Genomic DNA, 18,781 nt, shown 5'->3' on the forward strand with positions numbered 1-18,781 from the left:
GACCTGATCTGTCATAGTTCTCATCCTTTTTCCTCTGTGAAAATTTCCCCCTCTAGCCAAACTGTCCTCCGTCCTCCGTCTCTTCCAACCCTGTGCTTCATGCTATGTTATCTGCTTGTGACTCGACTCTCCAAATATTTGAATAAGGGTAAAGTTGTGGAATTGTGTCATATAATGTGCTAGACATCGTATGTTCTTGCCCTATGAGAGGATCTGTCTTATCATTTGCAGTGGATATTTGATAGCATATCCTAACCACACTGGAACTGTGAATCTGGGCAGTAAACCCAGCTGGGTTTCCTGAAGGGCTGCACTATCCTATCTCTCCTTTGTTGCACCTAACACAGGGACTTGGGCTCACCGTGGAGGAGGTAAGACAGCAACAGCACAGAGCTCTCAGTGCCCTGAGTGACCTGGATCCAGAAGCTGTGGGTCCAGCGTGAGACTGCTCACTGCAAATTTCTGGCCCTGTGGATGGTTCTTCTTCACAGAAGCCCATGTTCAGAAACCCTGTGGATGTTTCATCCTGAGCTGACACCGCAGAGAAGTGCTCACCAGGCAGACTGTCTGTGGAATTTCTGTCGACTGCAATATCTCCTGTAGCAGTGTTAGTGATGCCAGCTGTCAGAGCATCTTCTTCTGGCACTGGGTCATCTGAACAAGGTATCTTCTCCATGCAGGAGGATTTGGTGAATGTTGGGTACCTTCTGCAACTCTTCCCTCTTCCTTCCATACCCTCATGCTGAAAGTGACTCTTCTCAGCTTCTACACAGGTTAAAAAGGCAGGCTCACTGGCTCTCCTCTTCAAGGGGGGAAGGTTAAGGGCACCTGCAGGCTTTCTGTTTGCCCAGGGCTTCTCCACTTGTTGATGGCTGTCCCCACAGCTGAGTTGGTATTTTAAAATATTAAATGTTGCCATTACTTCACCTTTGAGTTGCCTATTTGTTAGGGATGACACAATCTCTTCACAGGTATAGCCAATGGTGCACATGGTGTTCACGATCCTGGGAAGGATTTCTTTTGTGGCAACCAATCCATGTTCTTGAATGTGGCCCAGCCACGGTCGTTCCACAAGCTGTTGTATTGTCATCCTGTACCAGGTAGGGACCATGAGTAACCGTGCAATGATGCTGTGACACTGTTTCGACAAGTGGTAAGGAATGGGACACATGGCAGTAGTGATGGTCCTGTACATATCCTCAGTGGAGGCTTCTACATATGGAAAGTTCCCTGTGACCAGAACAAAGAGGACAATGCCCAAGCTCCACATGTCAACGGCCAGTCCATTATAAGGTTTCTTTGCCAAGATCTCTGGGGCCCAGTAGAGCAAGGAGCCACAGATGTCCTCCAGCATCTGCCCTTCTGTGATTTTTATTGCCATACCAAAGTCACAAAGCTTCACATTTCCTGCCGCATCGACCAGAATGTTTTCTAATTTAATATCACGATGTGCAATGTGTCTTTGGTGGAGGAAGTGAACGGCGGACACCACCTGCTGGAAAATAGGTACAGCCTCCTCCTCCTTCAGACAGCCCAGTGCCCTGAGGCACCGCTCAAGGTCTTCGCCTGCCACGTACTCCATAATCACATAAGTTGTTGTCAGTGTGTCAATCTTGTGAAAGAATCGAACAATGTTCCTGTGTTCTAGAGATCGAAGGAGCTCCACCTCCGAAGTGATGTCAGCCACATTGTTGATGTTTTTCTCAAGGACCTTGACGGCAACCCGTGCACTTGTGGGAAGGTGGCAGGCAAGCTTCACCTCCCCGAAAGAGCCACAACCCAGAGATAACAAGATCCTGAAATCCTTTTCAAGGATGTTCTCTTCCGTGTGGCTGGCCATGATGTTTGGCTCAAGTTCAACCACCTAATTGCAGGTGTAAAATCAGGGACATACAAGGCTAAAAATAAAAATGAATGCAATTTTTAATGAAGGTTTATAACTATGAATACTCTATCATGAAATCTGAGATCTCCCAAACAGCCCAATGATGCTCAAGAACATATAAGTACCAGAAGATCCCAAACACAAACCGGTAGAGGAGGAGTCCTAGTAAAGATCAGAGATGATTTCAGTGAAGTGGGTGTGCAGAGGGAAATGCTGAGATCACAGCAATAATGAGCTGGATATTTTCAAGACCACCATGCAAACTGTTCACCTGAGTGGTCAAGTGAGAGCTCATATAGTTTATAGAACAGAAAGCAATGAGGTGATGTTCACACATACTCTACTATGACTATAATCCATATAATCTTTCAGAGACTTTCAATTTTTATGCTTCCAGAAATAAGAAAATATGAAAGATTTTAGACATGTGTGAATTTTTGAATTAAGATGAAATAAAACATGTAAACACAAGAATCATGAGCAAAAGTATGAAGTAGTAAAAATGTAACTCCCAACAAAGCATCATGCATGCCCCAAATGTATAAAAAATTGGAGAAAAATGATATACCAGGATTTACAGAAATTGCTTCATGAAAGAGATAGCAAAGGACTACATTCAAACTCATCCCTCTTAGTATTTTCCTCATCCAACAACCAACTAATCACAAAGAAAAGAGAAAGCATAATCTCGCTTCCTTGGTGAACATATATATGAAAATCGTTTCTTCGTGACATTGCTGGATATCACATCCATTTTAGGAATAAACTACAGAGCCCTTCATTCACAATCAAAATGGCCTCATCCAGGAACAAAAGACAGTTTGTAACAAAGAAAATGAACAATAGCATAGCCTAAGAGGGGTCTCTGGGGAAGATGACATACTAAGCACTGTGACTAGTGAACTCTTAAGGGATGAGGAAATTTGCTGCAAGTAGACATAGTTTTCCTTGAAGAAAAGCAGGTCCACAAGCTGAAATGGGCTACATTTTTGTCTCCCTGTGTATCAGGAAGAAGGAGGAGCCTGAGCTTTCCTAAAAGTCGTAGGATCAGTACAAACACATGGTGGGCAGAATGGAATGTTCGTGAGATAAAGAGCATGCCTTGGGGGTTTTCAGAGACTGACCCACCAATCAAAGCCCGAGCAACGGGCTGGACCTAGGTGTCCCCCACTCCCCATGCACATATGTAGCATAAGTACAGCTTGGTCTTCATGTGTTCTCAGCAACTGGAGCAGAATTGGGAGAAGATATATATGAGGGGTTATTGGGAGGAGAGGTAGGCTGATATTGGGATGTAAAGTGAATAAAAAATGAAATGGCTTATGTGTAAAATATTTAAGTGCAATATAAATTTAGTGTCATATATTATACTTATTTTGTAATTATGATTATTACAATTCCATCATATAATATACCACAATAATTTATAATCATAAAATGGTATAATTATAGTTTCCAATAAATTTGTAAACATTACAATATATCATAAATATACTATATAACACATGATTAATATATATCATGTAACTTGTAGACAGGAACCTAGCATAGTTGTTCTCTGAGAAGCTCCACCTAGCAGCTGACTCAGCTGTATATACCCAGAGCCAAACAGTGGATGGAGTTTTGAAACTCTTAAAAGGATTATGGAGCCTCAAAGCAGATAAGAAATCCACAAGATTACCAACAGAATCAACTAACCTGGACCTTTGGGGCTCTCAAAGTCTAAACCACCAACCAAAGAGCATCTATAATTGGACCTAGGCCTCCCCACTCATATGTAGCAAATGTGCAGCTTGATCTTCATGTGGGTCCTGAACAACTGGAGTCAGGGCTATCTCTAAAGCTGTTACATATATGTGAGATGTATTATTCTAGGCTGGGAGCATTTTCTGGCCTCAGTGGGAAAGAATACATCTAGGCCCATGGAGACTTGATGTACCAGCGTAGGGGGATACCGAAACAGAGAAAGGGAGAGGGTGTGAGGCAAGATTGTGGAAAGGGGTGACCAGGAGAGGGGCAGTGAGCAGAAGATAAAGCGAATAAATTAAGATTTTTAAAAATATATGCTTTATACAAGGAAAAAGTAAAGAAGGAAATAAGACTAGATTTTCAAAATGAAAATTAGGTCATAATTAATGAAGAAAGAGATAATATAGGTACAAAATAACCCTCAAAGAAAATCCAACATTATTAATAAAATCTTGTTTCATCTACTTTGCCATGTTTGATCCCTGTCCCTGGGAGGTCTGTTCCTTTCTGAAGGAAACAGGGAGTGCTCTTGGGAGGCAAAGGAGGCAAGGGGACAACAAGGAGGAGTGAGTGAGGTGAGGATGCTGTTAGGATGTATTAAGTGAGACAAGAATCAAAGAAAGAAAAACGTAAATGTGGAAATGAACATAAACATGAATATAAATAAAAATATCTAAGACTAAACATGAATCCCAAGGGCAAAACCAACAACTGCAAAACAATACTGCAGTCTCAACAACTAGCAACAATAATTGGCAAAATTTTCAATAGTGTGTAAAACTGAGAAAAGGTACACTTTCAATTTTTTTTCATCATCAGGCAACATATAGAATGGGATACATTTTTTAGGAAATGTTTCAGAAAAACACATGGAGCTAGAGAAGTGTGACTTCAAACATGCTGGTCCCACAAGCACAAGTGTAAGATTTTCATACAGGTCATGAGTAGGCAGGGGGATGGAACCCTGGTAAAATGGGAAGTACTTATCACGTCCAGTGGGTGGGGAAATGAAAGAAAACAGATAAACAGGAGCCAAAGTCAACATTTGCAGATACATGAAGTCTTGATGAGTTCCTCATTGTGTACAGTTACTACAGACCACCAAAGGTATAAAACAGACAAGAACAAAGGCAAACAGGACAAGTAAATGAACTTGATAAAGAGAATAGCAGTTGAAACGAAGGAAAATAACAAAGACATAAGTTAAAATTCAACCAATAATGTAAATAAATAATAAAAAGTAAATGAACACCAAATGCCAAAAGCCCAAACCGAGAACCTAGAAAACTCACTATGTCCAGATCCAGCAAGTTGGGAAAAAGGCCAAGTCTGTGGGAAACAATGAGTCCAACTGCTCTCCCACCAACCAACTGCCTCACTGAAGCACAAGGACAAATCCAGCCTCAGGCAGGAACTTGCTATTGGCTGGTATCTAACATTCCTTGCAAAGTCTCATTATGATGTCACATGCCATAGACCAATGATGGCTCTGCAAAACCTCACAGCATTTTTTAAAATTTATTTCCCTTCACATTCTTGCCCCCAACTTCTATAATGCTAAGTTTTCTCATGGTTGTGGTCAAACGCAGACAAGGATCTACTTATAGGAAGAATTTGGTTAGCCTCAGATTACAAGAGACATAATTCATCACAATGGGAGCTACCAATGTTCCTTTCTGAAGGAAACAGTGTACTTGGGAGACAGGAGGCAAGGGGACAACAGGGAGGAGTGAGTGAGGTGAGGATGCTGTTAGGATGTATTAAGTGAGACAAAATCAAATAAAGATGTAAATGTGAAAATGAACACAAACATGAATATAAATAAAAATATTTAAGACCAAACATGAATCCCAAGGGCAAAACCAACAAACTGTAAAACAATACTGCAGTCTCAACAACTAGCAACAATAATTGGCAAGAATCTCAGTAGTGTGTAAAACTGAGAATAGATACTTTCAAATTCTTTTCATCAGGCAACATATATAATAGGATACATTTTTCAGGAAAATATTTCAGGAAAACACATGGAGCTAGAGAAGTGTGACTTCAAACATGCTGGTCCCACAAACACAAGTGTAAGATTTTCATACAGGTCATGAGTAGGGGGGGGGGGGGCGGGAGGGATGGAACCCTGGTAAAATGGGAAGTACTTATCACATCCAGTGGGTGGGGAAGTGAAAAAAAAAAAACAGATAAATAGGAGCCAAAGTCAACATTTGCAGATACATGAAGTCATGATGAGTTCCTCATTGTGTACAGTTACTACAGACCACCAAAGGTATAAAACAGACAAGAACAAAGGCAAACAGGACAAGTAAATGAACTTGATAAAGAGAATAGCAGTTGAAATGAAGGAAAATAACATAAAGACATAAGTTAAAACTCAACCAATAATGTAAATAAATAATAAAAAGTAAATGAACACCAAATGCCAAAAGCCCAAACCGAGAACCTAGAAAACTCATTATGTCCAGATCCAGCAAGTTGGGAAAAAGGCCAAGTCTGTGGGAAACAACTGAGTCCAACTGCTCTCCCACCAACCAACTGCCTCTCTGAAGCACAAGGACAAACCCAGCCTCAGGCAGCAACTTGTTATTGGCTGGTATCTAACATTCCTTGCAAAGTCTCATTATGATGTCACATGCCATAGACCAATGATGGCTCTGCAAAACCCCACAGCATTTTTTAAAATTTATTTCCTTTCACATTCTTGCCCCCAACTTCTATAATGCTAAGTTTTCTCATGGTTGTGGTCAAACGCAGACAAGGATCTACTTATAGGAAGAGTTTGGTTAGCCTCAGATTTACAGGGGACATAATTCATCACAATGGGAGCTACCAATGTTCCTTTCTGAAGGAAACAGTGTACTTGGGAGACAGGAGGCAATGGGACAACAGGAAGGAGTGAGTGAGGGAGGATGCTGTTAGGATGTATTAAGTGAGACAAGAATCAAATAAAGATGTAAATGTGAAAATGAACACAAACATGAATATAAATAAAAATATCTAAGACCAAACATGAATCCCAAGGGCAAAACCAACAAACTGTAAAACAATACTGCAGTCTCAACAACTAGCAACAATAATTGGCAAGAATCCCAATAGTGTGTAAAACTGAGAATAGATACTTTCACATTCTTTTCATCATCAGGCAACATATACAATGGGATACATTTTTCAGGAAAATGTTTCAGGAAAATACATGGAGCTAGAGAAGTATGACTTCAAACATGCTGGTCCCACAAGCACAAGTGTAAGATTTTCATACAGGTCATGAGTAGGCAGGGGGATGGAACCCTGGTAAAATGGGAAGTACTTATCACATCCAGTGGGTGGGGAAGTGGAAAAAAAAACAGATAAACAGGAGCCAAAGTCAACATTTGCAGATACATGAAGTCTTGATGAGTTCCTCATTGTGTACAGTTACTACAGACCACCAAAGGTATAAAACAGACAAGAACAAAGGCAAACAGGACAAGTAAATGAACTTGATGAAGAGAATAGCAGTTGAAATGAAGGAAAATAACATAAAGACATAAGTTAAAACTCAACTAATAATGTAAATAAATAATAAAAAGTAAATGAACACCAAATGCCAAAAGCCCAAACCGAGAACCTAGAAAACTCACTATGTCCAGATCCAGCAAGTTGGGAAAAAAGGCCAAGTCTATGGGAAACAACTGAGTCCAACTGCTCTCCCACCAACCAACTGCCTCTCTGAAGCACAAGGACAAACCCAGCCCCAGGCAGGAACTTGCTATTGGCTGGTATCTAACATTCCTTGCAAAGTCTCATTATGATGTCACATGCCATAGACCAATGATGGCTCTGCAAAACCCCACAGCATTTTTTAAAATTTATTTCCTTTCACATTCTTGCCCCCAACTTCTATAATGCTAAGTTTTCTCATGGTTGTGGTCAAATGCAGACAAGGATCTACTTATAGGAAGAGTTTGGTTAGCCTCAGATTTACAGGGGACATAATTCATCACAATGGGCGCTACCAATGCCATGCAGATCAGCATAGCTGTGCAGTTGGTTACATGAGATTTCCAATCCCAGAACTTCCCTCACATGTCCCTGTCTTTTCTAAATAACACTAGTGCAATCTTAAGCATGTTTCTACTCAGCCAGAGAAAAGCTTTCTAACTGCCATGACCCTCACAGTCAGTCTGTCTGTCTTTCCTCAAGCCTTCTCTCATTTAACTCTCAAAAGCATGGGATCCATGACTAGGTACTGTCCATGTTTAATAGTCCTTCAATGATCATCCTCATGAATTTTATCACATTTCTGAAAATAGATACATGTTCCCTGTTCCTGGGAGACTGCATTCCCAACAAGGCCCATTCATTCCCCTTACCTGATACAGTTAGTAAAACTTTTCTCTTGATTTCTGCTTACTTGGATTTTGAAGTCACCAACATTGGAACCCTTGGTATTCTAACATAGTTCCTTCCCAAAAACTTCAGTGTAGGAGCAATAGCGATTCTCTTCTGTAACTTTTTGAGACTGTGATGTTGGACTATGTCTAAACTATTTGTGCCTCTTTCAGGACAGATAAACAAGGAAGATGCATAAGATGATCTACCTATGTGAGGAACAATGAAGTGTGTTCTGGAGAAATGAACAAGTTTGTACAAAGTCCTGTATTCCCCAGGAAGAAGACCTTCTGCCTACACAGAGAACAGCAAATTCAGCTTTGCTGCTGTCCTGAGACTCAAAATAGTCATGTACCAAGCCCATCTACTTTTTTGTGTCCATTCAGGAGGTAGACACAAAGAGGGTTTGCCCGGTGTCCTCTGACTGCTGGGACAAGCTTGACCTGGAGAGGCTTGCTGCTGTCCTGGCACTAGACATACGGTGAACATATGGCTAGAACCAGCTTCCTACCCACAGACCTTGACCAAGACCCTGTGCCTCCTACCCCCCTTACAGCTTCCCATTTGAGACAAAGTAAAGAACCTCTGACGATGCGCTTCCATCAGGAATTATGTTTTCTAGCTCCCTCTACAGAACCAGTAAGAGCAAGAAGGCTTCTGAGAGCTAAGGAGTTTATCTTGGTCCTCCAGGGGATCCAGCCAGTGGCCACATGGCATCATGATTGGCCCCAAAGTTTCTGACTCAGAAGTTACACTCTTCTTAGCTAGTATTGAACTCCCACAGATTCTTCCTCCATCCTGAGTCCTGGGATTAAAGGCATATGTCACAATACCATGGAAGAAGCAACACAGGTGACTGGCTCAGAAAAGAGGCAAACTCATGCAAGGTCTAACTCCATCCGTCTCACCCTGATAGTTCTAGAAAATAGTCACTAACAGCTCCTGTATTCCAGTCTCTTCACACACTAGTCAAGCACAGCTCACAGGTGTCCACCTCACAATGGAGGAAATATTGGGGACAGACTCAGAAGAGCCTGACCAGCTTGTTCTTAGAGAACAAGTTTTTTTCAGGAAGAGTATAACTTTGGAGTTGGTGCTAGGACAGCAGCAAGCCGATTCAGGCCAAGCTTATCCCAACAGTCAGAGGCCACTGAGCAAACATTCCTTCTGTCTACCTCCTTAATTAACACAAAGAACTATAAGGACATTGTGCCTGCCCTTTTTAAGTCATTCAGACCACCAGCCCCTGGTCTTTTATTAAATACTTGGGCATATTGTTGAGTTCAAGATGGACAGCAAAATCTTCTTCCCAGCAATATGAGGGGAAGCTTGGCCAGTCAGTATATTCTAGAATTTGAATCATCTGGTGAGTCCATATGGACATCATATGGATAGAACAAAAAACTGCTTTCTTAGTGTGTGAGAGTAATTTTAACATATGGGGTATAAACTGGGGCCAGCCTATGTTTCTATTGCACATCAATGAAGCCAGAGCAGTTGAAGGGCTGGGGTTCTGATGCATTCTATAAATGAGATAGGGAAATTTCCTGTCCCAAACTTTTTTTGCTTAGGTTTTAAGACTGGACCTCACTTTATAATCCTTATTGGCCTGGAAATTTTATGTGAAGTTGCTGGCTCTAAAACTCAGAGAGATGCCCCAAGAGTCTGTACTGCCCTGCCTGGCTTCAAGTAGTTTATAGCAGCAATCATAAATTATTTTAATCTTTCAATGTTGCATTCTACCAGTTCTATGCTTGTTTTCATTTTGTCAAAGACAGGAATTGAACTGGAGACACTTCCATTTAGTCCATCCAGAGTGGACTAGAAATAGGCAACAAACCAACCTCAAATCTCACAATCACAATAGAACTCTATGTTCCCATGAGAATGGATACAAAAGATGGGAATTTGATCTAGACTATGCATGTGGAGAGACGCCAGACACATCCTTGGAAATAAGGCATGAAGCTTGACTCTATAACCTTGCCTGCTTTCAGTCTATGCCTGCAGTCTAAGCACAAATCATGTGACTTCAACCAGACAACCCAGGACACTCTAGACTGGCCAGCCAGTCTGATTGACAGAGTTCGTTTCATCTGAGCCAAGAGGTCACAGATGAGGGCTCAAGGTGAGTCACTGAGACACCTGGTGCCTGTCTGGTATTGTGGAAGGCACAGCTTTCACTTCGTGGTCAGCGATGGTGGACAAGAGCATCCTGTTCCCCTGATCCAACACCCAGATACAGTCTGATCAGCTGCTCACTCTCCTGCTCTAGTCTGGCTTTCAAGGGTCCCACAGTACTTTATTTCCTTGCCAAACCAGTTGGATTGAGGTTTAAACCTCAGATACTTGCTCATCCTGGCAGGCTAATGGGGAACCTGGGATTCAAGAATCTCAGTTCTGAACCACCCAGAGCACTGTGCAGCACACTTTGGAACGCCTGAGATGGGAGAGGTGAACTGTCTGCACCCCAAACATTGCTGACCACCGCAGGGTGACCACTGTCCTATTCCGTGTCCTTAGAGCTTTGTCATTTATGTACAGGTTCCTAGCCACCAAACTTCTATATGAGTGAGAACAAGCCATTTTGTCTTTGGGGAAAGGCTTGTGACACATAGCACAGTCACGTTGATCTGTATCTGTTTCTGGAAAATGTCAAAATTTCATAATTGAGGCTGGGTATATATGCCTTTGTTTCCCCCTGTATCCTCTTCATATAATTGTTTCATTAATTTTCTTTTGAGATGATCTTACTCCATCGAAACAGACACATTAAATGTTTTCCATGGATGTGGTGTGAAAATTGAAAAATCTGATTTTAAAATGCCAGTTCCCCAGAAGTTCTTACCTCTATGTAAAATAAAACAAGATGACAAGTTGAGCTCAAGATGGACAGCAGAGGATGAGAAGCAGAGCTTATGGAGGCAGCAGGAACTGTAGGAAGTTGTGCAGAATTAGGAGGGCAGAGACCTACTGCCCTACATGGTCCCTGTCTTAGTCAGGGTTTCTATTCCTGCACAAACATCATGACCAAGAAGCAAGTTGGGGAGGAAAGGGTTTATTGAGCTTACACTTCCACATTGCTGTTCATCACCAAAGGAAGTCAGGACTGGAACTCAAGCAGGGTTGGAAGCAGGAGCTGATGCAGAGGCCATGGAGGGATGTTCCTTACTGGCTTGCTTCCCCTGGCTTGCTCAGCCTGCTCTTATAGAACCCAAGAACACCAGCCCAGAGATGGCACCACCCACAAGAGGCCCTCCCTCCTTGATCACTAATTGAGAAAATGCCCCACAGCTAGATCTCATGGAGGCACTTCCCCAACTGAAGCTCCTTTCTCTGTGATAACTCCAGCCTGTGTCAAGTTGACACACAAAGCCAGCCATTACAATTGACCCCTTGTCAACTTGACACACAAACACATCACTATTAAGCCACAACCCTTACTTTCTTATTCGTCCCCAAGATCTAAATTACTTTAAAAGTCCCACAGTCTTTACATATTTAAAGTTCAATCCCTTTAAAATGTCCATTATCTTTTAAAATTCAAAGTCTTTTAAAAATTCAAAGTCTCTTAACTGTGGGCTCCACTAAAATACCTTCTTTCTTCAAGAGGGAAACATATCAGGGCATGCCAAGGATGGTCCCAGCTTTAGGCTCCCTGAGGGGCACACACGTCTCTCTGTACCCACTCAAGAGCTCTGGGAATGAACGACACACACACACACACATACACACACACACACACACACACACACCAGCTAATTTTGATATGCCTTGACTAGCTCAATGGTGGAGCTCTTCTAAACCTCCTTACAGCTAGCACACACTCCCCTGCGGTATTCCTGAGTTAACATCTTTTAAAATCTATATTTAATCTCTTCTATCCTAGACCCAATTTGGGGAGTAGCCCCTAGGACCACTTTCCCGGATTCTGACATGTTGGCAGTGTTAGTATTCTGTCTAAGGTCCACCCCACACTTACCTGGCAACAGCCAGGTATGCCCCGCCCCATAGACCTGGCCCACTATAAAAGAAGCTACTTGCCCCTCCTCTCTCCCTCCCTCTTCCTCTCTCCCTCTCCCTCTCTCCCTCCCTCCCTCTCTCCCTCTCTCCCTCTCTCCCTCTCTCCCTCTCTCCCTCTCTCCCTCTCTCCCTCTCTCCCTCTCTCCCTCTCTCCCTCTCTCCCTCTCTCCCTCTCTCCCTCTCTCCCTCTCTCCCTCTCTCCCTCTCTCCCTCTCTCCCTCTCTCCCTCTCTCCCTCTCTCCCTCTCTCCCTCTCTCCCTCTCTCCCTCTCTCTCTCCCTCCTCTTGGGCACTCTCACCTCTCTGCCCCTCTTGGGCTCTCCTCCCCTCCCCCCTCTATCCTCGTGGTCATGACCAGCCTCCACTTCTCTCTCTCTCTCTCTCTCTCTCTCTCTCTCTCTCTCTCTCTCTCTCACACACACACACACACACACACACACAGTCAATGGCAGTACTTCTAGGAAGGGGGTGGCTTTTAATTTCTGTCTTTAAAAACCTTAATTTTGTACTGAGTAATAACAGTAGTTCTGACTTAAGGTGAACATTTTCAGAAGGCAGATGTTCACCCCACCTGCAAGATGGTCATTCTGAGGTGATATGTTAATTCACCTGATTATTGTAATCATTTACAGTGTGTGCATCCATCAAATTATCACCCCATGAACTTTGAATAAGTATAATGTTATTGTCAATTAAATATATTTTAGTAACAATAGGAAATAAAAATTAATAAAATAAACTGTATCCTGAGTTTACATGTTTTAAAGAAATGATGTTCAGTCTTGTGATTCCACATTTCATCTAGAAGCCTCTCTCAAGGAACTCTGTCTTCCTCACTCTACATAAATAACCTCTTCCTAGTACCACAACTTCTAGCATTTACAGCTCAGGACTTCATAACCATAGAAATTATGTTTTCCAAGTTGTCTACATCCTCCGCATATCCAAACTTTCTGCTGACTGTACTATCTTCACTATAAATGGCAAGTGCTTTGCTTGTCCATGGGCTAATTTAGAGTTCGTGGATTGAGGATTACTCAACTTTGATTAAACACTTGTGCTTCATAATCCCTAAACTAAGAACTGTTTTAACATTCTAAAATTTTAAAATGTCAAACTAATATTCATAACACCCTGTAACTCATGATTGTCATCTGAAACTCACACTGCCATGAACACACATAGTTTTGTTGAATGGTGGATCAGGTGTCTCCTTTGTTTACATATTGTCAATGGCTGCTTTCAGGCTAGTATGTTAGATCTATAACAGAAGTAATATAGTCACAGAGACTAAAATTATAACTGCTTACCAGTTCACAAGAGGAAAAGAATTATCAGCTCTTAACGTCCACATTAAGTATACAAAAGAAAGTATAAAAGGAAGGTTTGTTTTTTAAATGCCTACCATGGAGACCATGTTGTGCAGGATATGGCCAACTGCAACAGTGTTCTCAAGTTCTCATCTGGAGTCACCAGCAAGGCAGGCACAGTACCCAACTCTGCCCTGGTGACTCCTAGCTTGGTTGGTTGTCTGCTATATGCTTTGGTCAACCGGATATTACAAGAGATGTAAGGTGAATGAAGCCTTAAGCACCTTTGTCTGGCCTCATTACTGAGCTCCTGTGATTGGCCAGGAGGTGGCAACCATCCATTCTGGTAACCACTGGCCTAGGATGACAGGTATTACAGTGGTGTCTTAGTCAGGGTTTCTATTCCTGCACAAACATCATGACCAAGAAGCAAGTTGGGGAGAAAAGGGTTTATTCAGCTTACACTTCTGTATTGCTGTTCATCACAAAAAGAAAGCAGGACTGGAACTCAAGCAGGTCAGGAAGCAGGAGCTGATGCAGAGGCCATGGAGGGATGTTCCTTACTGGCTTGCTCCCCCTGGCTTGCTAGCCTGCTCTCTTATAGAACCCAAGAGCACCAGCCCAAAGGTGGAACCACCCACAAGGGGCCCTCCACTTGATCACTAATTGAGAAAATGCCCCACAGCTGGATTTCATGGAGGCACTTCCCCAACTGAAGCTCCTTTCTCTGTGATAACTCCAGCCTGTGTCAAGTTGACACACAAAGCCAGCCATTACAATTGACCCCTTGTCAACTTGACACACAAACACATCACTATTAAGCCACAACCCTTACTTTCTTATTCGTCCCCAAGATCTAAATTACTTTAAAAGTCCCACAGTCTTTACATATTAAAAATTCAATCACTTTAAAATGTCCATTATCTTTAAAATTCAAAGTCTTTTAAAAATTCAAAGTCTCTTAACTGTGGGCTCCACTAAAATACTTTCTTCCTTCAAGAGGGAAACATATCAGGGCACAGTCACAACCAAAAGCAAAACTCAAACTCCAGTGGTTCAATGTCTGGGATCCAACTCATGATCTTCCGGGCTCCTCCAAGGGCTTGGGTCACTTCTCCAGCTCTGCCCTTTGTAGCACACAGCTTGTCTTCTAGGCTCCAGCTGCCTGTACTCTACTGCTGCTGCTGTTCTTGGTGGTCATCGAATGGTACTGGCATCTCCAAAACGCTGCTATCTTCCACTATAATTAGGCTTCACCAATAGCCTCTCATAGGCTCTCTTCATGGTGACAAGCCTCTGCTCCTATGCATGACCTCTTCAAGTCCTGGGCCATCAATTGCAACTGAGGCTGCACCTTCACCAGTGGCCTTCCGTGGCCTCTCACTGTGCCAAGAGCCTCAGCTGCTCTTCATGACCCCTTCATGCCTTCAAAACCAGAACCATCTGGGTGACTCTTACACAGTACCAAGTTCTGCTACAGCACGAGGTACAACCTTGGCTATATCTGGAACACAGCCTCTGTGCTCTCAGAAAACACTTCCCAGAAGATTTCACCTCAGTGATGCTAGATTCTTCTTAATCACTGCTAATTTCTTAGCTCCAGCTAACCAGCATCAATAGTTCCAGTAACACAAAGGTTCACTTTAGTGGTTCTGGTATCTTGTTAATTACAGCTAATTCTTCAGCCCCAGCTAACCAAAACCACAGAATCTTCACAATCAAAATGCAACAACCCTCATAAGAGTCCTAAATTTTCCCTCTGAAATTTCACAAGCCAGGCCTCCATCTTCAGCACCATTCTCAACATTATCTTCCAAGCTCATACACAACATCTCACAGAGATCTCAACACTGAATGGACCATCTAGCCCAAAGTTCCAAAGTCCTTCCACAGTCCTTCCCAAAATATGGTCATGTTGTCACAGGAATACCCCACTACGCTGGTACCAATTTGTCTTAGTCAGGGTTTCTATTCCTGCATAAACATCATGACCAAGAAGCAAGTTGGGGAGGAAAGGGTTTATTCAGCTTACAGTTTCAAATTGCTGTTTATCACCAAAGGAGGTCAGGACTGGAACTCAAGCAGGTCAGGAAGCAGGAGCTGATGCAGAGGCCATGGAGGGATGTTTCTTACTGGCTTGCTTCCCCTGGCTTGCTCAGCCTGCTCTCTTATAGAACTCAAGAACACAAGCCCAGAGATGGTACCACCCACAAGGGGCCCTCCAGTTGATCACTAATTGAGAAAATGCCCCACAGCTGGATCTCATGGAGGCACTTCCCCAACTGAAGCTCCTTTCTCTGTGATAACTCCAGCCTGTGTCAAGTTGACACGCACAAACAGCCAGTGCACTGAGATAACAGCATAGCCAATCCTCTATCCTGAGACAGTTGGGAAGGATGGTTTGAAACAGAGGGTAAGCATTTTCACTCACATCTACATCCTGATATTCATTCTGCCACTGGGTGGTTACTGCATTTGTATTAGGTTCCAGAGACGTGGTCATGAGAGTTCATACATCCTAGCAGAAGAAGCCAGCCAGGAGGCAGTTAACCATTTTTGTCTTGGCCCATAGCTTATCTGCTTGTCAGTTAGTGACGGTCAGTTAGGCAAGCTTCAATCCTGATGCGCTTAACTGAAAGCAGGCCTGGTACAAAAAGAGACTTGAGTACTGTAGCTTTATCAGAAAGTCCTGAGAGGGGAGGGGGGGAGGGAGGGATGATCTGGAGCTACAAGCATGTGTCATTGACTCTAAGAATGTGAATCTGACAGTGTAGAAATGATGCCCTGGTTTTATGTGTAGATACTTGATCCACTTGGACTTGAGCTTTGTACAAGGAAATAAGAATGGGTCGATTTGCATTTTTCTGCATGCAGATCTCCAGTTGATCCAGCACCATTTGTTAAAAATGATATCTTTTTTCCCACTGGATGTTTTTAGCTTTTTTGTCAAATATCAAGTGACAGTATGAGTGTGGGTTCATTTCTGGGTCTTCAATTCTATTCCATTGATCTTCCTGCCTGTCTGCATACCAATACCAAACAGTTTTTATCACTACTGCTCTGTAGTAGAGCTTGAGGTCAGGGATGGTGATTCCCCCAGAAGATCTTTTGTTGTGGAGAATAGTTTTTGCTATCCTGGGTTTTTTGTTATTCCAGATGAATTTGAGAATTGCTCTTTCTATATCTATGAAGAATTGATTTGGGATTTTGGTGGGGATTGCATTGAAACTGTAGATTGCTTTCAGCAAGATGTCCATTTTTACTATATTGATTCTGCCAGTCCATGAACATGGGAGATCTTTCCACCTTCTGAGACTTTCTTTGATTTCTTTCTTCAAAGACTTAAAGTTCTTGTCATATAGATCTTTCACTTGCTTCATTAGCGTCACACCTAGGTATGACATATTATTTGGGACTATTGTGAAGGGTGTCATTTCCTTAATTTCTTTCTCCTCTTGTTTATCCTTTGAGTAGAGGAAGACTACTGATTTGCTTGGGTTAATTTTATATCCAGCCACTTTGCTGAAGTTGTTTATCAGCTTTAGGAGTTCTCTGGTGGAAGTCTTGGGGTAGCTTAAGTATACTATCATATCATCTGCAAATCTTGAACGTGTGGGCACAAGGGAAAAGCTCCTGAACAGAACACCAATGGTTTATGCTCTAAGAACAAGAATCAACAAATGGAACCTCATAAAACTGTAAAGCTTCTGTAAAGCAAAGGACATAGTCAATAGGACAAAACAGCAACCAACAAATTTGGAAAAGATCTTTACCAACTCTACATCTGATAGAAGGCTAATATCCAGTGTATACAAAGAACTCAAGAAGTTAGTCTCCAGAGAGTCAAATAACCCTATTAAAAAATGGGGTACAGAGCTAAACAGGGAATTCTCAGCTGAGGAAACTCAAATGGCTCTAAAGCACCTAAAGAAATGTTCAGCATCCTTAGTTATCAGGGAAATGCAAATCAAACAACACTGAGATTCCACCTTACACCAATAAGAATGGCTAAGATGAAAAACTCAGGAGACAGCAGTTGCTGGAGAGGATGTGGGGGAAAAGGAACACTTCTCCATTGTTGGTTGGATTGCAAGCTGGTAAAACCACTCTGGAAATCAGCTTGGCGATTCCTCAGAAAATTAGACATATTACTACCAGCAGACCCAGCTATACCACTTCTGGGCATATACTCAGAAGATGCTCCTACATGTAATAAGGACACATGCTCCACTATGTTCATAGCTGCCTTATTTATAATAGCCAGAGGATGGAAAGAACCCAGATGTCCCTCAACAGAGGAGTGGATACAGAAATTATGGTGTATATACACAATGGAGTACTATTCAGCTATTAAAAACAATGAATTCATGAAATTCTTAGGCAAATGGATGGGACTAGAAAGTGTCATCCTGAGCAAGGCAATCCAATCACAAAAGAACACACATGGTATGCACTCGCTAATAGCGGATGTTAGCTCAAAAGCTCAAAATAAACAAGTTACAATTCACCAAGCTCAAGAAGAAGGAGGACTTAAGAGTGAGAGTGCTTTGGTTCCTCTAAGAAAGGGAACAAAATAGCCACAGGAGCAATAACAGAGACAATGTGTGGAGCAGAGACTGAAGTAAAGGCCACCCAAAGACTTCCCTACAAGGGGATTCATCCTATAAACAGTCAACAAGCCCCGACACTACTATGGACGACAAGAAGTGTATACCAAAAGGAGCATGCCATGGTTGTCTCCAGAGGGGCCCTGCCAGAGCCTTACAAATACAGAGGCAGATGCTAGCAACCAACTATTGGACTGGGCATGGGGTCCCCAATGGAGGAGCTGGAGGATGGTCCAGAGGAGCTGAAGGGGTTTACAGCCCCATGGGAAGAACAATGATTTCGGCCACTCAGAACCCCCAAGACTCCCAGGGACTGAATCATCAACCAAGGGACACACATGGTTCCAGTCAAAAACATGGCAGAGGAAGGCCTTGTTGGGCATCAGTGGGAGGAGTAGTCCTTGGTCAGGTAAAGGCTCAACAGAGGCCCAAGGGAGTGTGTTGGGTGGAGAGGCATAAACGTGGAGGCAGGGGGAAGGAGGAAGGGGAGGGGTTGGGGGTCTTAGGGGAAGGGGGATATCGAGAAAGGTTTTACAATTGGCAATGTAAATGAAGACGATATTCAATAAAAAAAGAAAAGAAAGAAAAAAGAAAAGAGAAGAAATGATGCTCGAGACCAAAAGTATAACGTGGACATTTTGTGTTCCGGCCACCAGAGGGAGCATGTTGCTGTCTTTAGCCCTGTTACCTGAGAAAAGAGAAGTCAGTTTCTTAGGGTTACTCACAGACTTAGTGCTCTGTCCCTTGCTGCCTGCCTGATGGACAGGCCTGGAGAGTTGCAGTCAATGACAGCTATTTGTACCTGGAGCTTTACAATCATCATCCCAA

At 42.7% G+C, this 18,781-nt stretch overlaps 1 protein-coding gene across 1 annotated transcript; it reads right to left on the minus strand.

Annotated features, from left to right (window-relative positions):
- Window positions 1-313: 313 nt before the first annotated feature.
- LOC127691937 (putative sperm motility kinase W) lies at window positions 314-1,840 on the minus strand. The gene has a single exon (XM_052191847.1). It carries the CDS (start codon window positions 1,838-1,840, stop codon window positions 314-316), a length of 1,527 nt encoding a protein of 508 aa, XP_052047807.1.
- Between the last annotated feature and the right edge of the window lie 16,941 nt (window positions 1,841-18,781).

The sequence above is a fragment of the Apodemus sylvaticus genome, chromosome 9, assembly GCF_947179515.1.
Source record: "Apodemus sylvaticus chromosome 9, mApoSyl1.1, whole genome shotgun sequence".
NCBI lineage: Eukaryota > Metazoa > Chordata > Mammalia > Rodentia > Muridae > Apodemus > Apodemus sylvaticus.